Below are 23377 nucleotides of genomic sequence, written 5' to 3'. Positions count from 1 at the left end.
GGAAAACCATGAATATATTTAGAAAATTGGTGCACTTAGCTATCATTTCAGTCTGAAAAAAACCTATAAAGATGAATTTGAATTTTTTAGGTACCATCTCTACTATTACTAGTATCAACTATGATCGCTAGTATGCAATATAGTAGATACCTTTTGCTACTATGTGATAAAGTAGAAGAAATATTGTCATTGATACAGTTTAGCTGCTATTACTAGTATGCATTAATACTATGTAATGTTATAAAGCAATTACTGTTAGTGTACCATTTGATATATCAAATGTTGCTAGTTTGTAATATAGTACTATGCTATATATCGTAGAGCATCTAATGCTAAGATGTAATACAGAAGGGCAACTAATGCTTTAAAGTTATATAGTAAGCCAACTGATGCTAATTATTATTATTATTATTATTATTATTATACCACATTTATATAGCACTCTTTTCATGCACGTGTACACGTTCAAAAGTGCTTCATAGAAAAATTGCAAAAATACTAACACATACACATACAAAAATAATGCATTCCACATTAACAAAATTCATAAATGTAAAACGTATAGATTAAACAAGACAAACATACATACATATTTAAAAGTATTTAGGTTACCCTAGGATAAAATACTGTTCTACGCAGTTTTATGATGAAGAAATTTAAGAAAAAGCATCAATGTATCGGTCAGTTAACAAAATATTGTACAAAGAAGTGGGTTTTTAGCAGGCTTTTGAAAGCAGCTAGCGTGTTAGCTTCCCTGATCTTGACGGGAAGGGAGTTCCAAAGCTTCGGAGCAGTGCAAGAAAAGCTGCGATTGCCATACATCATGGTTTTAGTTTTTGGCATAACCAGTGACAGTGTGTCTTGTGATCTTAGGTTTCTGACCGGTTTATACACTTCTATCATATCCCTAATATAGGCAGGGGACTGATTGTGTAAAGTCTTAAATGTGCGGGTCAGAACCTTGTACTGCACCCTGTATTTTACTGGCAACCAATGGAGCTCCTTCAGAACCGGTGTTATATGATTGCGACGGGGCGTCTTGGTGGTGACGCGAGCTGCCGCGTTCTGGACATGTTGCAACTTGTTAATTGTGCTGTTTGGAATACCACTTAACAAGGCATTACAGTAGTCTAACCTTGAAGTAACCAGGCTGTTGATAAGGGTCTTTGTGGCATCACTGGTAAGATATCGTCTGATGTGACCTATTCTGCGAAGTTGTGCATGTCCAGCCCGGCACACAGAGTTGACTTGTTGTTCCATATCCAAATTGCTGTCAAGTACTGCACCAAGATTCCTAACACATTTTGTGGATTTTATCACAGAGTCACCGATCTTAATAGAGACGTCATCAATGTACTTCGAGTTATGCTTTGATGTGAATAGCATTACCTCCGTTTTATCAGCATTAAGCTTCAGCATGTTGCAATGCATCCACGAGACAATTTCAGCCAGACAGCTCTCAATGCGGCGTAAAGCCTCACTTCTAGCCACAGCCTCTATCGGCTTAAAGGATAGGTATAATTGAGAGTCATCGGCATAGAAATGGTGTAGAAGTCCATGACGTCTGCATATGGCACCCACGGGTTTAGTGTACATGATATAGTTCTTTGGACCAAGCACTGATCCCTGGGGCACACTGTATTTCATCAACATAGGCGTCGACAACTCACCGTCAACGCACACAGTTTGATAGCGGTCACTAAGATATGATGACATCCATGCAAGTGCTTTGTCTGTGACTCCAAAATGATGTTCAAGTCGGTGTAACAGCGTTTGATGGTCAATCGTGTCGAAAGCTGCAGACAGATCGAGTAGTACGAGGATGTGAGGATGTCATTCTGTACCTTTATCAAAGCCGACTCAGTTGGATGAAACTTTCTGTAAGCAGACTGCAGTCCCTCATGTAGCTTGTTTTCACTCAAGTGTCGCTCAAGACGCGCATCTACTACCTTTTCTAAGATTTTTGAAATGAAAGGGAGGTTAGACACAGGCCTGTAGTTTTTGAGAATGTTTGGTTCAAGACCTGGTTTCTTAAGCAGGGGTCTTATCCTAGCACTTTTAAACTCTTTTGGTACATAATGTGTGATATAGTAGAGCAATCAATACTAATACGTAGTAAAATAGAGCAACAAATGCTAATATACAATATTTTAGAGGCACTAATGCTAATATGCAATATTGTAGAGCAAATAATGCTAATATGCGAAATAGTAGAGTAAATTATGCTAATATGTGATATAATACAGCAACTAATGCTGATATGCAATATAGTAGAGAACTTCAAATAAGCTTACACCTTCCTACTCAATCCTTTATGCCTTTTTGATATATGTACATGTTGTAAATGAATTGTGATTAATAAAATATTGTTTAAACCAACTAATGCTAATATGAAATATAGTAGAGCAACTAATGCTAATATGTAATATATTAGAGTAACTAATGCTAAAATGTAATATAGTATTGCAAGTACAATAGCAGTTATTGCCAATGTGTCATATAGTATATCTTGCTAGTATATAATTATTGCTATTATTTTACAGTTGCTAATATGTTGCTATTGCTAGGATGTAACTATCGCTAGTGTTTAACTATTTCTAGTATGCAACTATTTCTAGAATGTAACCTTTACAAGTGTTTAAATATTGCAAGTATGTAACTATTGCTAGTATGTAGCTATTGCTAGAAAGCAGCTATTGCCAGTATGCAACTATTGCTAGTATTTAACTTTTGGTAGTATTTAAACTGTTCTAGAATTTAACTGTTGGTAGTATCATGGGTATAGGACTATAGCTAGTATGATGCTACTAATAATATGTAACTATTGCTGGTATTGCACTTTTGCTTGTATGTAGCTATTGCTAGTATGTAATTATCGCTGTATGTATTTGTTTTCAGTGAAATGGTACTCAGTCTTAAATAGACAAAAGCAAACAATCATTAAATCATGCATTTTGGGAAAGTTTTAAGAACGAATTTGTGACAACAAACGTCCAAATAAAGCAGAATAGAATTGAGGGAAATATGTGTTCTTTCAAACCACTTGTCTTTTTCCGTACACTAGGCTTCTGAACAACGTTGATGTCATGGATGCTTTCATATTTTATATCCATGTCAATATGTACTGAAGCAAAGTCTTTCAAATCACAATTACTATTGTTATTTATTTTAAAGTTTAGCAGAATATAACCAAAATTGCAGAATGTTTGGAAAAGGAACAAAAATTTTAACAACAGTCTACCTGTCTAAACTACGTGTTTTATCTTACTGTCCTGTACCACTGGATACTTAAGATATTCTCAAAAGTTGTCCCCCTTTATAAACGAATGCCATTTGTGGAGAAATAAAACTAAACAGTTGTTCAGATCGTATGTGAAGTTTAAGCACTGGGACATTAATGCAATTGCATCAAAACAAAGACATGTGGCAGTTCTTTGAAAATTGTGAGTGTTAACGGTTGTGGACTAGTAATAATAATGTTTAAAAAGCTGCATCAACTTGATACAGTCTTAAAGTTGACAGTCATTCCAGAAAAAAATTATTATACACGTTTAACATTGTTTTGCACTGTGTTGCAATTTTTTTTACAAATTTACCGTGTCGTTTTATTTTTCTTCAAAATTTTGTATGGTGTATGATATATCCTCTACTTCAAACAGAGACGCAGAGAATTAATTATATCAATAGTTTTGATAAAAGAAATCTCAAAGTATTAGTTAACAATTATAAAACACAGAAAAAAATGTCGATAAAATTTATTTTCTGGGGAGCCTCAAGTAAAAGGATTTAATCGGACAAATTTAGCTCCAACACTGAAAATTTATGGCCGAGTCAGGTGAGCCATTAACATTTCTTCCACAATATGTAAACTAAAGAGTAAAGGCAAAATCAGTATTTTCAAAGATGTCTAACCCTGTCCCCTTCTGTATTAAAGGTAAAATCCACTTTAAATAAACAGCAAGAAATGTCTTATCAAGTGAAAAAGTTCAATTTTTGTACATTAAATCAATAATAACTCTTGAAAAAAAAAACAGTTTACTTAACTAGAAAAAGGAAATAAAAAGAAAAAATGGTCCTAGTAGAGCTTTAACCTACGTCCTTCTGAAAACTTAGTCAAAGTCGGTTTATTATAGGAATTGAATACTCTTCAAAAAGGAGGTACACTATTACAGATCCATTACTTTAAAGATGTTGTACTTTCCAGAATCATGCAGGCCTTTTCCAGAATTCAATGCATATGTTAGCAAATTGATGATGCTTTTGTAGACTTATATATATATGTTTAATATGCTGTTTAATTTTCATGTAAAACATCTCTTTTCTCTCTATGATTTGACGAATCGATGTTTGATTTTTATTTCAAAACCTGGACCTTATTCTTAACATTCTTCTTTTAATTGGAAGACAGAATACAGTTAAAGGGATTTTTCAGGTATTCTTACCCAACAATTCTATGTTATTTGAATACGGCCATACTAATACAATATGATTATTATAACAGTACATTGATCTGCAATGTTGTATTTGCCAATAATGGATTTTTACAGGCCTGGATCCCGCGAGGCGCTTGCGCCGAATCTGATCCAAACTGGCCAAATCCTGGAGAGCCGAATGCATCATTAAAGATCAAGGGACTGTTTTAACGAGCATTTTTACCATATACATATAATTTTAGATAAATAAGAATGAAGGCTCGTTTAAAATAGTGAACTCTTTGTCGCATGGAACATAGAGACGCAATCATTACGTCACTTTTACGGCATCGCCGGCTCCCTGTGAACGCAAAGTGCGAAGGGACGATAGTACGACGGCGAAGCGCGACAGTGCAATGGCAAAGCGCGGATGTACGATGACAAAGCGCGAAGGACAATGGCATGATGGCGAACGTTTCTAGTGTACAAGTTTGGAAGCTAATGTTAACAATATAAAAATGATTTATTTAAATGAACCAGTGTTGCTCCATCAAATGATGCAGTTTTATTTCATAAAATATGTCTTTTCTCAAAATGGTGTAATTTGGTCAGAAAAGTAAATGCATGTTTACCCGGAAGACACACTTTTCGGCCTGATTTAGACATCATGCAATAATGCCTGAAGTAATCCGAGGATTACACTGTGTATGACGTAATCGGAACACTGTGTGTGCTGTGATTAGTTAATAACTATAACTTGTTTCGTTTAGGTTCCAGTCTAATATTGGGATGGCACATCAATTTCATTTAGAGAAAGAAAAGTACAGACAGTGGGTGAAGGCCGGACTTGGTTTGGGATACTTAAAAGAAGGACTAGCGCCTTTTTGTGACGATGTTGCCGAACAACAGCATAAAGACATCTTAGATAACATTAAACTTACAAAGAATCTACCGACTGTGACATGTGCTCAGTGTGCTCTGAGAACTCTCAAACCAGACCATGTAAAAATAGGAAAGAATCAATGTCCTTATGGTCAAGCTAACTGTAACTGCTGCTATACGAGTGGTAAAATAGCTTGTCCAAACAACGTATGTGGTGCCATCTATGACAACATTATAATTAACCATGCGTCGACACCACCAGCTCCTAATTGGAAAAACACCCAATCTCAGCAGTGGACTGGAGATCCGTGGAGTATAGCTAAGTGTTTCATCAACGCCCCTGGATATGACCAGAAGACATCAGCAGCCGACATTGACTGCACGGGATTACTGCATGTGATTATCAACAACAAATATTTCCATAATCACGTTGGGTGTAATTTGGCTGGAGCTAATGTATTTTCAAAGGTAAGATTGTACAATACACAATGGTTACGCTTCTGCTTATTTCACATAAAACTTTGCATACTAGCTGCTTTGTTACACACACAAAAATGTATGTACGAAAACTCTTTTATACTTGCATTGTAACAATTATGTTTCTCTGCATTCCCATCGCTATAACTTCCGGTTGTCTCTTGTAGCAAATGTAACTGGAACTGTCGAATATTGTGCTCAAAATCGCACATAGCTATTTCATAATTAAACAAATTCCAAAGGAAAAGTCATTTGGACTGGGCCAATACCTCATCATCGTTTTCAGTGATCGCCTCACTCTGGAGGTGTATACTCGAAACAGTGTTCGTATTAATAACGGAGTATAGTATTAAAAGTTTGTAAATATGCGATACTGTTTTCATCTGCTTTAAAATTATAATATTTTATTCTTTTTATGAACTTTATTGAAAGTCTGACTTTTATGCGAAACTTATCCATAAAAAGGTCAATAATAATATGGAAAAAATTAATTCTTCCATTCGTTGTCAGGAATTCTTCTGTATGTCAGAACACGATCGGTTTAATACCTAGATATATAATTCAGTCAAATAATTGGGTAAATGTTTAATTTTCAAGTAATTCTATAATATTTATGCGTTACAGTTCAATTAAATTTCAAATTTGGGATGTACATACCTTTAAGGATATGCAATACGTATTTGAATATCATGCTGCGTGTAAGTTTTCAGAGTGAGAGAATTTGATTATTATCCTCGCCTGCAAAACTGGACATCCTTTCAATCAGCATTTGTTACGTGCCAACCCCACTTTGTTTTTAAGTTTGTTTATTATATGAAAATACGAAATATTAATTTAGCGTAAAACTGACATGGCCTATAAGTTTACCACATCCAAAACTGAGTGATAAATATATATTTGTTTAATGAATGAAACAGGTTAGACAGTACAGAAACGAGATATTTCACTCGAGCAACATGGAGCTAGAGGAGGCAGATGCAAATAGTTACATAGATGATATGATTGCTGTGTTGCAAGATGGTAAGGAACTGATCAACCGAAAATATGCTCAGGACGCCGTAAAGAAACTTGAAGCGGTTGGTACTATAAATTCTGTAACTGTTTGAACTTGTGAAATACTTTTTATCACGTAGCATTTACATGTACTCGTGTATTTACTTAATGGATAAAATTAAATATAATAAGAAATCGGCATTCGCATTTTAAATCATAACAACTCAAAACTTAAGAAATTTTAAGTTGCCGACATACTGGTAGATTTGGTGTAAGTAAGTGTATATAAGCTGAATCACTAAACATTTGATCTAATTTACATTAATTTGTTACTTTAGTTTTGCATTATCAGTCTGTATAATCATTATCACAAAGACTTGATTGTTGAACTATTTAGGTATATAATAATAATAATAATAATAAATTAAACGTTTATGATATTTGGGTATGTATCAAGACGATACCGTACCAATATTATTTTCAGTTCTGAAAAAAAAAAATGTTAAAACTAAGAATTTGTATTGGTTTGCTGTCAGATCTTTGTAGAATGTACATTAACTGATAACTGTTAACAAAAACTACTAATATCGGTCTGATATAAGCAAATCGATATCAGTTTATAAAATAGTCCGACGGCATCCGAGCTATAAGGCTTTTTAAGATTTAAGGTCATGGTCACCTTTACTGAAAATGTGTAACTCAATAATCTTAAAAATGAAACTTTGCCTATAGATAGACTTAGAAAAGCTAAAAGTTTTGGATTTCATGTTAGGTATGAATGTGGTCAAAGTCACGATCAAGATTATCGTTACTAATTTATTTTATTTAATACTCCGCCATCAAAACCATTATGTGAGATAATTATACTTGTGTTGGTGTGATCTTTATTGGTATCTTATCTAGAGCGCACGAGATCTTATGTCTGATCTCGAGCGTATGGCATATTATGTCGAGTGCTAGAGATGATTTAATTTGAAAAAGTAATTGTGTGCCCTACCATACCAGCGTAAAAAGCAAAATAAATAAAAGAGAAACAGCAACTTCAAAGTGCATGTAAATGAATAATGATTATCAAATTGGCTATTGAATATTTGTCAATTATAGCACCATCAAAAATGTTACCCGTCGTTGGCAAGACTTTCCTTGTCATAGAATAGCTTTAAAACTGTTCTAAGCGATATACAATTATATATGTATTAACAGCTGAACAATGAAAAGTTCATTATAACCACCGAAAATATGGAGAAAGTTCTTGGAGATATCAGAGAAGAAATGGAGAATGTAAAAAAATCAACAGAAGGTCTAGCTACTAAGGATGACTATGAGGATCTTAGAAGGAAATTTTCTGCACTGGAATCTGTCATGTCTGAACAAGTGAAGGTATTTATACGCTTAAATTTTTATGTTGTTATGATACCGAATATACTTAATACTTCTAAATAGATCTGCTTCTTCATACTTCTTCATATTAAGTACTTCTAAGTACGATTCTATATTCTATATCATTTTAAATTTAGTTATTCAATAGTTATTTTGTACAAGTAGCATTTGTATGACCTCGTTAAAAACCAAACATCACTTTGAATAATCAATAGAGAGTTTTGGCATTCAAGCATCATAATACAGACAAGCATAATGATACGTATTCACACGTAAAAGAATTCTAGAAATCTCATAGAACTACTTACTTATAACATTTTTTATCATAGATCTCGTAGGACGTCTTACTAATAATAATATTTTTTCAACATATACATATATATTGTGTCATCATGGCATTGTGGTTTAATGAAGCCACACGTGACGTTGGGTGGGTAGAATTGGTATAATTTAGTTAAGCCATTTCAAATACAGGAAATTATAAAGAAAAAATTCATTTTTGTGCCCCCCCCCCCCCCCCCCCCCCCATGAATGGTGGGTGCATATAGATTTGCTCTTGTCCGTCCGTCCTTCCGAGAATGTTGTGTCGCGCCTAGCTCCAAAAGTATCTGACGTAGAGTCACAAAACTTTACAGGAATGTTGGTCAGCATGTGTAGTTGTGCACCTGGGGTTTCACGTCCGGATTCATTCAGTCGTGTAGGAGTTATGGCCCCTGACTTAGTAAACAATTGGTCATTTTAGTGTTGTGTCGGGCGTAGCTCCAAAAGTATTTGACCTAGAGTCACTAAAGTTTACAGGAATGTTGGTCAGCATGTGCAGTTGTGCACCTGTGGTTTCGCGTCCGGATTCATTCAGTCGTGTAGGAGTTATGGCCCCTGACTTATTTTGTTTTTAAGGTTTTTCATTACACAAGACCAGACTTCTTGTCTAGACTTACTCAAAAAAAGTTTGTGCAACATGTATGTTAAAATGTACTTGACCTAGAATTATAAAACATTAGAGGATTGTTTTATAGCCTGCGAAGTGTTCTCTTTAGGATTTTACTCAGCTAGGCCAGAGTTATGGCTAAATAAGTGAAAAATACAAATGAGGTTCTTAAAAGTTTGTGTTGCAAACATCTTAAGAATTATTTAACCTGAGTCATAAAACCATGTTACAGTGGCAGGAGTGGGGGCACCTGTGTCCTATGGACACACATCTAGTTACATGTAGAATAGAAAAAACTTTCCCTCTTGAACACTTTACTTTACATTTCCTCCCAACAGTATTTCAGTTATGCAACGCCGGGCAGTTAACCTAACCAGTGTTCCTGGATTTTGTACCAGTTCAAACCTGTTCTCCGCAAGTAACTGCCAACTTCCCAACATGAATCAGAGATGGAGGACGAATGATTTCAGACACAATGTCACAACCCGAGTTCCGTTGATCTGTGCTCTCAACATTACGCTCGAGCACGATAACACGTTGTGATAACACGTCAACACGATACGACATCACGTTATCAATAATCGCGTTTCCGCATCGTATTGTCGTATCGTTGCACCGTGTTGTCGTGCTATCGCTTCGTGTTTTTATGTTATCGCCTTCTGGTGTCGACAGTATGACGTTTGTATCGCATTATCGCATTCAGTAAGACTGTGCAGTAATGATAACATAGTAGATTTAAGTCAACAGTTCATTCGATTTTGTCTTAGGAATTTTTGAGGCGATTATGTGTGCTAAATCAGGTTGTTCTTTAATTCATATAAAATACACCTACTTCAGAACGGTTTTTTCGACATTTTCTAACATATCAGACTTTCAGAGACTTTTATTCCCATAAAGAACTATATCGCTACTTTTGAAAAACAAAAAGAAAAAGGGATATTAACTTTTATATAAGAAACCTACAGTTCGTTAAATACAACCCGCTGAATTTACTCCTTTTCGCTTCTTTCAATTTCTTTTTTCGAGACATTAAATTCTTACGCCGCCATTTTTTTCTAGCATGCGATAGGAACATGCCAATTTCGATAGAATGCCAAATGATACATACTGAAAAGCGGTAGAGTAAAAGTAAACACGTTGATGTTGAGAAAAGGCACTAGGAAAGAAAAAAGATTAGCACTATCTATATTTGGACTACCTGTAACTAGACCTGCTTACGTTTGTTTTGGTAGCGATCAGCCTTAAATGGTTGAAATGACTGAATAGGTATAATTATTTCCCATAATTAAAATAAAAAATATTAGAAAAACATAAACGTTGCCGTTTTATTAACGTATAACCATAAGAAAAATAATATTGGACCATTTTGCATTCCCCTTTGCGCATGTCTAACTGCAAGGCCAAAACACGATATTAATGTCGTACCTTGGTACTGTCGACCTTTGCACGATGTTATTGGGTAATTTTTATGTCGCATTGTCGATCGTGACACCACGATAACAAAGATAGGACAGCACGACAACACGATGTGTAAGCACGACAACATTATGCGACATCACGACAATAGGATGCGATAACGTATTATTAATTAATGGCATGATATCGCATCTGAACACCGTATATTTTTGGTAGTACATTTGTATAGCAATATTTGGCTTTGATGTCGTTTCAGTAAATATATGGCAGCTTGTTTCTGTAATTTCGTGCTGTCGTGCCTGCGCCAGTGCAAAAACGACCGTGTCCGTTTTTGCGAGTTGGCACCCCACTGTCAGTACTGTTCCACTATTGAACAAAATATATTAAAATTCAGGAACTTGCTTTGTTGTTATTCAAGACGTACATCTCTACCGTTAATAATGCATATTGCAAATATGTAATTTGCCTGCGCATGTCAACCTGAAAGTCAAACAATTACAAAACGATTTTGTTGTGTCCTCTTGTTGTCACCGGTCATGTCCGCCAGCATGAAAACACGATGACATAGGTCGAAAATACTAGAGAAGAAAAGATTATTTTGACTTTTTGTCGTGTCGTCGCCCTACTATTACCGTCTCCTCGTACAGTGAGTTCTTCTGCTAGCATGCTTAGGGCGCGGGGAGGGGGCGGTGGACGGGAGGACAACAATAATTTGTGGTGTTGTCGTAATGGCGAGGCGCCAACACGACAGCACGAGATGAAATAAACGAGAAACCCTACACTCTCTCAACACGAGAACAAGATAAAGTACGGCTTTGCAAATAGGTTGAATCAATTTAACACATTCAGAATGACTTTATTTTTTATCAAACGTTTCTGTTGATATACATATGGAATGATACTATCATACGATTACTTTGAATAAAGGAGATAATTTTGACCTAAAGATACAAAAAATTAAATACTTTATAAGGGGGCACAGCCTGAATATCGTAAAGGTTTGGTATTTTATGGGCCTAGATATACTTAACTGTTTATACAGTAGATGTTGAGGGTCTTGGGCTAGAGATGCCAAACGCTTGATACTGTATAGATAAAATATCAAGCTCATGTGTATAGAAACTTGCACGTTTACATTTTTTTTTGTATATGTTCATAAAACTGTTCAACAACTATATTTTCTTTTCAGGAGATGAAAAGACTCAAGGCAGATGACTCCGCACAAAAGGAACTTGGTCGATCTGATTACGAAAAGTCTAAATTAGGTATTTTTGTTTAGTTATGTTTAGTTTAACGTCTCACTGACATAGTTAAAGGTGATTGGGCAACATAGTAGCTTTCATGGTGGAGGAAGACCCATGGTGCCCCATACAGGCATTATTTTATCAAAAACAGTAGAATACCGACCTTCCTTTAGTCAGCTTCATGATTTCCTTACATGTAGGATTCTTCACCCAATGTGAGATTCGAACCACATCGGTGAGGATCCCCAGATTGGGTAAAAGTGCATCAAATTATAATGATGTTTGAATAATCTGACCGAATATTGCTTTTCATACGTAGCAACATGCACGAGCATTCATTCATGATGCATAAGGTATAATAATTGAAGCTGCGCAGATCAGTCATTTATTGCACCCTATCATAACAATTCTATTCTATATTTCTCTTTAAAGGACAAGGAGTGCCAGACAATAAGTAATTTGATATTAAAGCCACCCTCAAGCCTTTCTTAACGCTGAAAGAATTTTAAAATCAGTCCACTATTGAAAAAGGGATGGCAGTTTGAAATGTAGGAAAATGTAGGAAAATGGCTGATCATGAAGGCGTTTATGAGGTCATTTATACACTTCTGAATTCTTTAATTAGCAAATAACTTTTTAAAGATTACTTTCATATGTTTCTTCAGTTAATGATGTAAAACATGGTAATTTCTTTAATTACAGCTGGAAAAAATAGAGAAATTGTTCTACAGAAATAAGTAAATGCAGTTCAGACATGTATCTAGAAATTAGATATATCCGCATTTTGCTATTTGTTGCCATAAAAACAAAATGGCCACCAGTTTGATTAGATATTACAATGCTCATAACTTTATCATTTCGTATCCGATTTTGAAAATCCTTTCACTTCTGTAAAGGATTTAAGAAGTCCTAGCAGATTGAATTAACAAAAGATCAGCCATTCCTTTCTCTTTTACCTTAAAACATGATTTACATTATACATCATTCTACAAAATTGCGGAGGTTGTAATAGGAAGTTTTTAACTTTTGATTTATATCTTGATTACTTTTGAAATTGTAATAACACGAAGATTTCTGGCATTTTAGCGTAAATTCGTTTTGCCAGTCCTCTTAACTATAACTTTTAGGAATAAATATTGTTTTCATTTTCTTTCGATAATGTTTTTTTTTTAACAAATTTAAAGTTAATCATTTTTTAATCAAGTTGAGTCAGTAGATTAATGATAAGTATTATAATAATTCATTTAAGAAATAATTTATAGCAAAAGAGTGTTTAAACACTATTTATGCACGATGGGCGGTTATACGTCGGGCGTAATGATTTCACTAGGGCGCAGCCCAAGTAAAATTATTTGTCCGACGTATTACCGTCCGAGTGTATAAATAGTGTTAAAAACGGTTTGGGTATAAATTATTTCGATTCCAATATGCCCTAATCTAAATCAGTAGATAAAATATAGTAGCGCTCTTCTTTGGTCGTAACAAAAATATTGACGTCACCGCACGTTAACGTGACGTCATTCTAGCTTAAGAGTGTTTTAACAGAGAAAGCATATTAGAATAATCAATCGGATAACGTCTACTATTGAACTGCAAAACATCGTCAGTTTCAATCGTGACATCACGAATTCGCCGTATTCTGTGAAATCAAAACAATGAAACAACGATACTACGATGTTAAAAAGTTGAAATAACGAAATTACGATGATGTAATGTTGAAACCACGATGATGGAAAACCGAAATTACGATGGTTAAAAGTCGAAACTACGACAGCGAAAAGTCGAAATTAGTTCGTACTTTCATCATCGTACTTTCGGCTTTTCACCATCATGGTTTCGTTATTCAACTTTTCACCATCGTAGTATTGAAGTTTCACCATCATTCTTTTGACTACTATCGTTTCAAGTTGAAAATTGAATCTACGATGGTGAAACAAATCGAATATGCATGATATGTATATAATACATTATTAATTGTCAAATAAAAGTAATATTTAAGAATATGAATATGTTATCTAAAATATTTAGAAAGCGTTACATATTGTGCATCTAACACATAAATTTACTTTCTTATGTACAAAACAAATAAGTAATTGCTTACCTAAGTCTGTTATTTGAAATATGCGCCTCCTACCGATTTTCAACGGACTATTATGAAAATTTCACAAATTAAAGTTGACGATATTTCCGATAGACTGATAGACTGGTATTTTTTCAGTTCTCTGTTATTTTCCATTTTGCGACTGTAAATCTTCAAACATGACCACAAACGTCATTTTTTTACAGCAGAGCGCAAAATGAAATACTTGACAGGTTTTCTAAGTAGCGTTTCTATATACAGCAAAAAAAAAAACGGCAGAAATTCTTTATTTTCAAGTTTGTGTTAAAATTATCTTTCCAATGATATATAATTTGTCAAGTTTGTTTAGACGCCACATCGGAGGCAAACGATTTATGAACGCAAAACACGTTAAACTGACTTCGAGTTTCACCTTAAATTTTGCGTAAAGACGCCTATATTTAAGAAACTGCCCGATGGTTTTTTTTTTGTATAATTTTGTATAATTTTGAACAAGCGTACATAATTTCAATCGCTATCGGTTCCAAAAAAGAAAAATGGGTGTCTCCGTTTTAGATTTCGCTCTATTTACCATTGCGCTTCCCCTATCCCCAGTAAAAATAATGATACCTTAAGTTTTTCGTGAAATTTGGGCCAGGATCTATTTACGAAACATCTCTATCAACATTTAATGGTATAATCTAAATTGACAGACTAAAATGTTGCGGAAACACATGAGAGTTAGTTGTTTTAACTACTTTTTACGATGAAATTTGTATATTTAACACGCATTGAACACTAAACCCTCCATTATTGGTAACGACAGCGGAAAACTTCTTTATTGCCGCGGCGGTCCGGGTTCAATTCCCGACGCGGTCATCTTTTTTCCTTGATATGTCATTTTAAAATAGTTTAGAAACAAAAAATCCTATTCTAATGTTCATAATGTGACCAAACTTCAGTTTGAAAGATAGCCTTGATGAACTGATAATTCTGCTTTTTTCTGAAACTCCTTTAAATATTTTATTCTGTATTTATAAATAAAAGCAGACATTTGTCGATTTTTATCGTCAAGATATAAGTATATCCTGTGTATTTAAAGAATAATAAAGCCGGTCCGTGTGAAAACCGTTCTTAAATAATACACATTCTACGAGCATATCTATACCGGCTATCAGGCTATATAGCAGACGACAATATTTTCCGTAACAGCTTCCGAGTACTTACGGATAACGGCGGAAAAATCCGGAATATTTGAAGAAATGTTCACTGTATCCACTAAAATGCAGAAAGGACCAAGCAAACTATTATTAACTTTAAAAAAAAAAAACACATAACAAAAATTGAATAATTTATCTACATTTTTAGCCCACCATCATCAGATGGTGGGCTATTCAAATCACTCTGCGTCCGTGGTCCGTGGTCCGTCCTTCCTTCCGTCCGTCCGTGATTCCGTCCGTTAACAATTTTTCGTTATCGCATCTTCTCAGAAACTACTGGGGGATTTTGACCAAACTTTGTCAGAATGATGTATTAGTACCCTAGTTGTGTCTCCCTGAAAATCAGACTGGTTCAACAATTTTGAGTGAGTTATAGCCCTTTGTTTATTTTTATAATTTACATAGATTTATATAGGGAAAAACTTTGAAACACTTCTTGTCCAAAACAGCAGGGCCTAGGGCTTTGATATTTTGTATGTGACATCATCTAGTGGTCCTCTATTAAGATTGGTGAAATTATTCCCCTAGGGTCAAATATGACCCCGCCCTGGTGGTCGCATGGTTTACATAGACATATATAGGGGAAAACTTTGAAAATCTTCTTGTCCAAACCACAAAGCCTAGGGCTTTGATATTTGTAATGTAGCATGATCTAGTGGTTCTCTACCAAGTTTGTTCAAATTATCCCCCTAGGGTCAAATATGGCCCCTCCCCGGGGGTCACATGGTTCATATAGACTTATATAGGGAAAAGCTTTTAAAATCTTCGTGTCCATAACCTGCAACATTCAAAGTTGGACAACATGTATAGTTTTGAGTGGCAAGCTGAACCTTGACATGAGTTGACCTTGATCTTGACCTAGTGACCTACTTTCACATTTCTGTAGCTACAGCCTTCAAATTTGGACCACATGCATAGGTTTGTGTACCGAAAAACACTTTGACATTAACATGGACCTAGTGACCTACTTTCACATTTTTGAAGGTACAGGCTTCAAATTTGGACCACATGCATAGTTTTGTGTTCCGAAATGAAATTTGACCTTGATTTTGACCTATTGACCTACTTTTACATTTCTCAAGCTACAGCCAAATGCATAGTTTTATGTACCGAAATGAACTTTGACCTTGAGATGGACCTAGTGACCTACTTTCACATTTCTGAAGCTAAATGCTTCAAATTAGGACCACTTGCATAGTTTTGTGTTCTGAATTGAAATTTGGCCTTGATTTTTACCTAGTACCTACTTTCACATTTCTAAAGCTACAGCCTTCAAATTTGAAGCACATGCATAGTTTTGTGTACCAAAATGAACTTTACATTGAAATTGATCTAGTGATATACTTTCAAATTTCTCAAGCTACAGCTTTCAAATTTAAACCACATGCATGGACCACATGCACAGTTTTGTGTACCGAAATGAACTTTGACCTTGATTTTGACCTTGAGCTAGTCTTGAAATTTGGAACATTCAAAATGGCTCAATGGTGGGCGCCAAGATCACTCTGTGATCTCTTGTTAGGGGTACCGTTTTTTTCGATTATTTGCGGAAAATATCTCATTGTATCTGTTATATTTGAAAAAGTCATTTTTAGCTCGACTATTCAAAGAATAGTAGAGCTATTGGACTCGCCCGTGCGTCGGCGTCCGCGTCCCGATTTGGTTATGTTTTTGTATGTAAGCTGGTATCTCAGTAACCACTTATGGGAATTGATTGAAACTTCACACATTTATTCACTGTGATAAACTGACTTACATTGCACAGGTTTTATAACTCTATTTTTGCTTTTTTACAAAATTATGCCCCTTTTTCGACTTAGACATTTTTGGTTAAGGTTTTGTATGTAAGCTGGTATCTCAGTACTCACTAATGGGAATGGATTGAAACTTCACACACTTGTCCACTGTCATGATCTGACATGTAATGCACAGGTCCCATAACTCTACTTTGCATTTTTACAAAATTATGCCCCTTTTTCGACTTAGAAATTTTTGGTTAACATTTTGTATGTAAGCTGGTATCTCAGTACCAACTAATGGGAATGGATTAAAACTTCACATACTTGTTCACTGTCATGATCTGACATGTAATGCTCAGGTCCCATAACACTACATTACAATTTTACAAAATTATGCCCTTTTTTCGACTTAGAAATTTTTGGTTAAGGTTTTGTATGTAAGCTGGTATCTCAGTACTCACTAATGGGAATGGATTGAAACTTCACACACTTGTCGGCTGTCATAAGCTGATATGCACTGTGCAGAACCTTGTTTTGCAGTTTTACAAGATTATTCCCCTTTTTCGACTTTTGTCTTCATTCTATTGAAAAGGCTGTTGAATAGTCGAGCGTTGCTGTCCTCCGTCAGCTCTTGTTTTTGTCCCGCTTTCTACAGAGTCTATATGAACTGAGGTTGGTCTATCTAAAGTCAAAAAGGACCAGCTAAATATTAAAATATTTAAAAAAAAATATTCATAACATCCGTAAAAAATTAAACTTTAATTTGTGGGGTACCGAATTTTTGATTTCCAAATAGGCCTTTTTCTATTTAAGTTTAAGTCATTTTATACTTCTTTGCTTATATAGGCAAATTTATCGATTTTCCAATAGATCGATGTTACTTAAAGTTCGTAATGGGGAGAAAAGTCGAAACAACGAAACCACGATGATGAAATGTCGAAAGTATGATGATGAAAGTACAAAATAATATTTACTTTTTACCATGATCGTAGTTTCGTTGGTTCAACTTTTCACCACCGTAGGGTAGTGATTGTTTGCGCCTATTCCATTATTAATTAGATGCAGAATCCCAATGGCAAACGTAACTGTTTTATTTGTTTTACGTTAACTTATTAGTCTAACCGGAAGCTGCAAAAAAGGTTAAGAAAATATATAAAGAATTTACACATTTACTACATTACGACAATGCGACACACCATAACGACAATGTGACACGACGTTCCATCAGTACGAAGTGACATCCGGCAATACGATATCGCAACAATACTAACTGTTGTTTTATCAAGTCGTAAAGTCGCGCGTCGTTCTGTGTTGCCGCCCGCCGCGTCACACTGACGTTTAATCTTATACTTTGCATGTTTTGTATTTATGTACATATCGCTGATTCTATCAATACTTTATGCTCGCTGCTATAATCAAATATATATCTGTTTAGATTTTCAGAGAAAAATAGTGGACCTTTACAGAAAGTCTCTGTTACAAGTGTCGGCAATACCATTGAAGCCAGAGCGTAAACATTGTAACTTTAACGAGGTGTATGTTAGACCACAAATAACGCTTGAAAGGATAGATGCAAACAGAATACCAGAGGAAACCGAAGTCCAATCTATGTCAGATATCTTCACAAAAGCCGGAAACCCTATCAAATCCATTTACGTTCTTGGAGATGCTGGATCCGGGAAAACTAGTTTCTGTAAAAGTTTGGTAAACTGTTGGTGTATGGCACACAATGGAGAACCGAACGTTGAAGATGAGCTCGACGGAATCAAGGAAATGAAGAAATTTGAGTTCTTGTTTTATATCTCTCTTCGTCGCTTCAAAGATGTTGTCGGTATCCAAGAAATGCTCGAAAGACAATATAAAAGCGAAATCCTCAACGAAATTTTAAATAAGGAATCGACAAATATAATTATCGTATTTGATGGTTTAGATGAATGGTCTTCTAAAACTGTGACATCCAATCAGTTCCAGACGGAAGGCCTTCCAGAACGTGGTATATCTAAAGACTATACCGTCATAACAACGTCACGACCATGGAAAATTGAAACGCTTGGAATAACTGACAAGGAGATAGAACAAAGATTAAATCTTAAAGGGTTTTGTAGATCGTCTGTTAAAATTATGATTGATAAAACAGTTCCAGTACTGAATGAATCGTTTTCGAAAAACAATAGTTCTAGTGCCTGCGAAGAAAAGCTAAACAATAAAGCGGTAGCCAGTATGAAAAAAATACCAATTATGCTGCTACAGTTGATTTGTCTTTGGTTTGACGATAAACTTCAAGTATCATCAAGATGTGCCGTTTACTCGGCGATGCTTGAACTGTTCTTTTCCTGGAACGATAAGAAGAAAAAAGAAGAAGAAGAGCGTTTATTTAGAAACATGAGGGACATGTCAAAAGATTTGCCAGATATTGAACTCCCTCAATATCTAATGAACATGAAGTTATGTAAATTGTACAAATATCTCATTCACGAATTATCGCGTTTGGCTTATGAAACACTTTTCACAAGTGAAAAGAAGGCGTTCTTGACATTTGAAAATTCTGTTTTTGAAGAGCTGGAAATATCGAATGAAGTCAAAACAAGTTGCTTAAAACTAGGAATCTTATCGGAAGATGGATGTCCAAGTTTGAGTGCGAGCACAAGTGACAGTTCGTTACTTTCCTTTGTCCACAAGTCAATACAAGAATATTTGGCCGCGGTGTATATTGCTATTAAGTTCAAAGCTCATATCGGATCATCGGTCGATTCGGAAAACCCAGCTTTGTCTGGTCATTGTGCATTAATGATTAAAAAGGTTTTCAGTAAGTGCACGACTTTGGAAGAAATATTAGAACAAGCAAATTATTTCATTATGCTATGCGGTCTAGAGCCTCGAATCGCAACGTCCATTTCAAAGTATATATATGATATTGTTACAAGGGACAAACGTGTTCTAGAGTACAGGCGAACAATAGATGATGAATATAGACATACATATCTTATATCAAATATCCAGGAATGTATTTTAAACTGTGCAGAAGAGGTCCAAGCATGTCACAGAAATATGCAGTCTAACTTTTATGTAGGAGACATTTTCGTAAAGAGTGAGTTATATTACGATCATATCTTTACTTGTATCGATAAGCAGTACATTTCTCCTGACAGCGTCCGTTCGTTTAGTGTTAATACATTTTTAGTGAAAGTGTCTCTAAAGGCAGTATTTAGATATTCGACGAAATGTCGGCTACTTGAAACAATTCACATTGATGCCAGTGACCAAAGCGTTAAGATTGATGATGAAGATATTAAGTCTATCTGTGGAGTAATTGAATATAATACTTCAACATTGAAATCACTGTATGTACATGTTTATCGAAATGGTAATTTTAAACCTATGTATAAAACAATAGTTCGTTGTCTACCTGATATGAGTCATCTTGTTGCATTACGTATACGAGGTTTCATTATGTCACATAAAGACTTTACCACACTATGCAATTTCGTATCAGGTAACAGTCATCTTGAACAGATATCGATTTTCCGTACACGCTGTACGCCTAGTACAGACAGTGAGTATAGTACAGACGGTGAGTGTAGTACATACTTGTGCCGGATGTGCTTGAAGCAGCACAAAGTAGATTTATCCAAGCAACAACAACTACAGTACCTGGAGTGCGTTGTGTCTGTCACCGTAACTCGCGTCAACTTTTCAAACCTAGAAATATTTTTATGCCGATCATTGAACAGTACAAATTTTGTGAAAGTATTTGATGATATTAGTACAGCTAACAAATTAACAAAATTTAATTTGGGGTATGATAGATTTGGTTCAAACACAGAGTCTTCATATCATACTGTAACAGTCAAATTGATCACATTGTTACCATTATTGCACCAGCTCCGTGAACTTACTTTATTGGAATTCACATTTATTGACAATATAATGAAATGTCCCTCTGAGATGAAGAGTATGGAGAGCATTAATCTTTTTCGAGTCAAAATGAGCTTGACAACATGGCGGCAGTTTGTTGATAGTCTTCCTCTAATACCACTACCCGTTAGGGTGAAAGCATTGGTCATGTGTATAACACGAGATGGAGATGAATTTAACCCTGTTATACGCTGGTTGAGAGAAGCAGGAGGAGAGGAACCAGCTGCACGGCAGTATGTCAGAGAACGGGGGGAGTTGTTCAATGTGGAAGATAAAAATGAACTTGATTTCTGTTTTTCAACAAGGAAGTAATATCCATCAGTATAAATCATTACTGTTATTATACTAATGATTTTCTTATGTTGTACTGATGGTTGAAATAATGAAAGTTTGTCAAGGTTGTAGATATACAGATAATCAGTTTCTAGTGTAATGTTTTTGTTTAGAAGAGTATAGTTGCCATGAGACAATGATTTTTTTATGTTTCACCATATTATGAAACTGCGCGTTTTAGTTAATTAATGAAAATACAATTATAGTGAAACATACGTTAGTGAAACATATCTGTGTATTCAAAGTGAGAATGGCAAACTTGTTTTATACTGGTACGGAACACTAAGCGTTGATGAATGTGGTAAATAAAGAATTTCAACAAATAAGTGATATTACAGGCAGAAGTCATCAGTGTTTTTAAGATAATTACTTTTGTAATATTCAGATGGCTGCAACAGAAAAGTATATCAAAATTATAGATAGGTGTAGAACAGACATACAGTCAAACCTGTACATAAAGACCATACATAGAAGTGATGAAAAGTGGTCAATATTTGCAGGTGGTTTTATTTTACAGATGAAAACAAACCGTAAAGGATGGATCCGGAAATCAAATATGTTTTCCTTTCAAACCTGGTGATCACTGTTGACAGACGGAAATACACGTTGAATGTTGAATTCGGAAATTAAACAAATGATATTTAAAGTGCAAGTTGTTTTTATTCACATTTGAAAATACACAGTAAAATTTGTAAAAGGAAATCAAACAAAGCGGTTTTTTTTAACTATGTTCTCTTGTAAAAATACGCCATAGATGTTGACTTTTAAAGTTAAATGAGTGGTCTTTAAAACTATGTGGTGTCATTTCATATGTTGCCTTTAACACAAGTTTGACTGTAATCGGGGTTTAATGAAAGGAGAGAAAATATGAGATATTTTTTTTACGTTTGCTTAGCCGTATAGCCTGATTGTATAGACATTATTGTACATATCATATTTGTATTAAAACATAAAGTGCTAACTTAACATTTGCTAAATGTTTATCTTATATGGCAATGTTTTAACATATAATAGGATAGTAACAGACTAGGTGCTTATTAATGTATTTTTTGTTTACTAATGAAACTTTATAAATTAGGATTTTTTTATTCAAACCTTTTTATATTTTTTGTATAACACAATGGTTGTAAACTTTGTCGCTTTGCGCTCACATTGTTATATATGTAAGACATTGCTTGAATTTGGTCAAGAATCAGACTTCAGCGGCATTCAAATCGTGTCAAGTGTATGCCTCGTCCTGTATTCAAATCACGACGACCATACGCCTCATCCAACATTCACATGATAGGGAACAAACGCGTCATCCGGTATTCAAATCACGGCGAGCATACACCTCACCGGTATTTCCCTTTAAGGCATAAGTCAACCGTTAATGCATTCAGCATAGGAACAAAAACGATTTAAAATAAAACTTGTTATTGCAAAGTATACTACAGTCGCTATAATAGCATTATATTTGAAATATTTTGTACTTTTCTTATCCATTATGTACCGTTATATTCATGCAGTGTAAATTCTTTAGACCTTCTTAGTTCATATATTGTCCGGAACATGATACTGGGAATATATTTTGAATATTTAAATGTATGCTGTGAATATGTGCGAAATGATGGTATAATTATTTTTCAAATGAATTGTGTATATGATAATATGGACGTTATACACGAGATAATTCAATTATATATAAATGTACCTACTTTCAGGTGTACATGCAAATTTCTTTGGCTCTAACTAAATATGGTTTACGGTACCGTGTACTCTGTTTAAAACATTTAGAAGCAAAAGTTTTCATTTTACGACTTATTGTTAAACTAATTGTTAAACTGAATAACGTGTAATTACAGCTTTCGTTTGAAAATACGTACATAAATGGTGTAAATATCTAATCAAGATACGATAACATATTTTTCTGTTCACATCTGTAACCAAAATATCTCAACAATATTAATTAGCCATCCGTGGCCAACAATTATGAAACATTTTACGTAACACAACGTGTGTATATTATATACCCTTTCAAAGGACGATCGTTTGAGTGTATTATTTACTATTTCATTTTTACTGCTGATCATTAAATAAGCTATAAATTAGAAAATATTTTGTAAATAATTCAAGCATTTGAATAAAGATACAGAGAACAGAAATCATTATTGTTTCGTTTTCATTTTCATTTGTTTTCTTTCCCTTTACCGCCGTTATTCAACAGCATTTCAGTTATGTAATAAAGGGTTGTTTGTAAAACCAGCGTTCCTTGACTGATAATCCATAAATGCAAAGTAAGGTATTCTGAAAAGTAAGTGTCAGCTACCTTTTATAAATGAACTATTTCATGTCTGTTGCCAGTGCGACATTAAGAAGAAACGCTTTCTTAAAGGTCAA

At 34.7% G+C, this 23377-nt stretch overlaps 1 protein-coding gene across 1 annotated transcript in view; it reads left to right on the top strand.

The window, feature by feature from the left end:
* Positions 1-23145, top strand: part of LOC123565435 (uncharacterized) — a 40716-nt gene extending 17571 nt beyond the window's left edge. The window contains exons 2-6 of the mRNA XM_053549619.1: positions 5183-5762; positions 6689-6847; positions 7968-8144; positions 11678-11753; positions 18186-23145. Coding sequence (XP_053405594.1) covers positions 5202-5762; positions 6689-6847; positions 7968-8144; positions 11678-11753; positions 18186-20977 — 3765 coding nt within the window. The 5' untranslated portion in view covers positions 5183-5201 and the 3' untranslated portion in view covers positions 20978-23145. The remainder of the gene's footprint in view (positions 1-5182; positions 5763-6688; positions 6848-7967; positions 8145-11677; positions 11754-18185) is intronic.
* The last annotated feature ends 232 nt before the right edge of the window (positions 23146-23377 follow it).

The sequence above is a fragment of the Mercenaria mercenaria genome, chromosome 8 (genome assembly GCF_021730395.1).
Source record: "Mercenaria mercenaria strain notata chromosome 8, MADL_Memer_1, whole genome shotgun sequence".
Classification (NCBI taxonomy): domain Eukaryota; kingdom Metazoa; phylum Mollusca; class Bivalvia; order Venerida; family Veneridae; genus Mercenaria; species Mercenaria mercenaria.
This window is presented reverse-complemented; position numbering and strand designations above follow the sequence as displayed.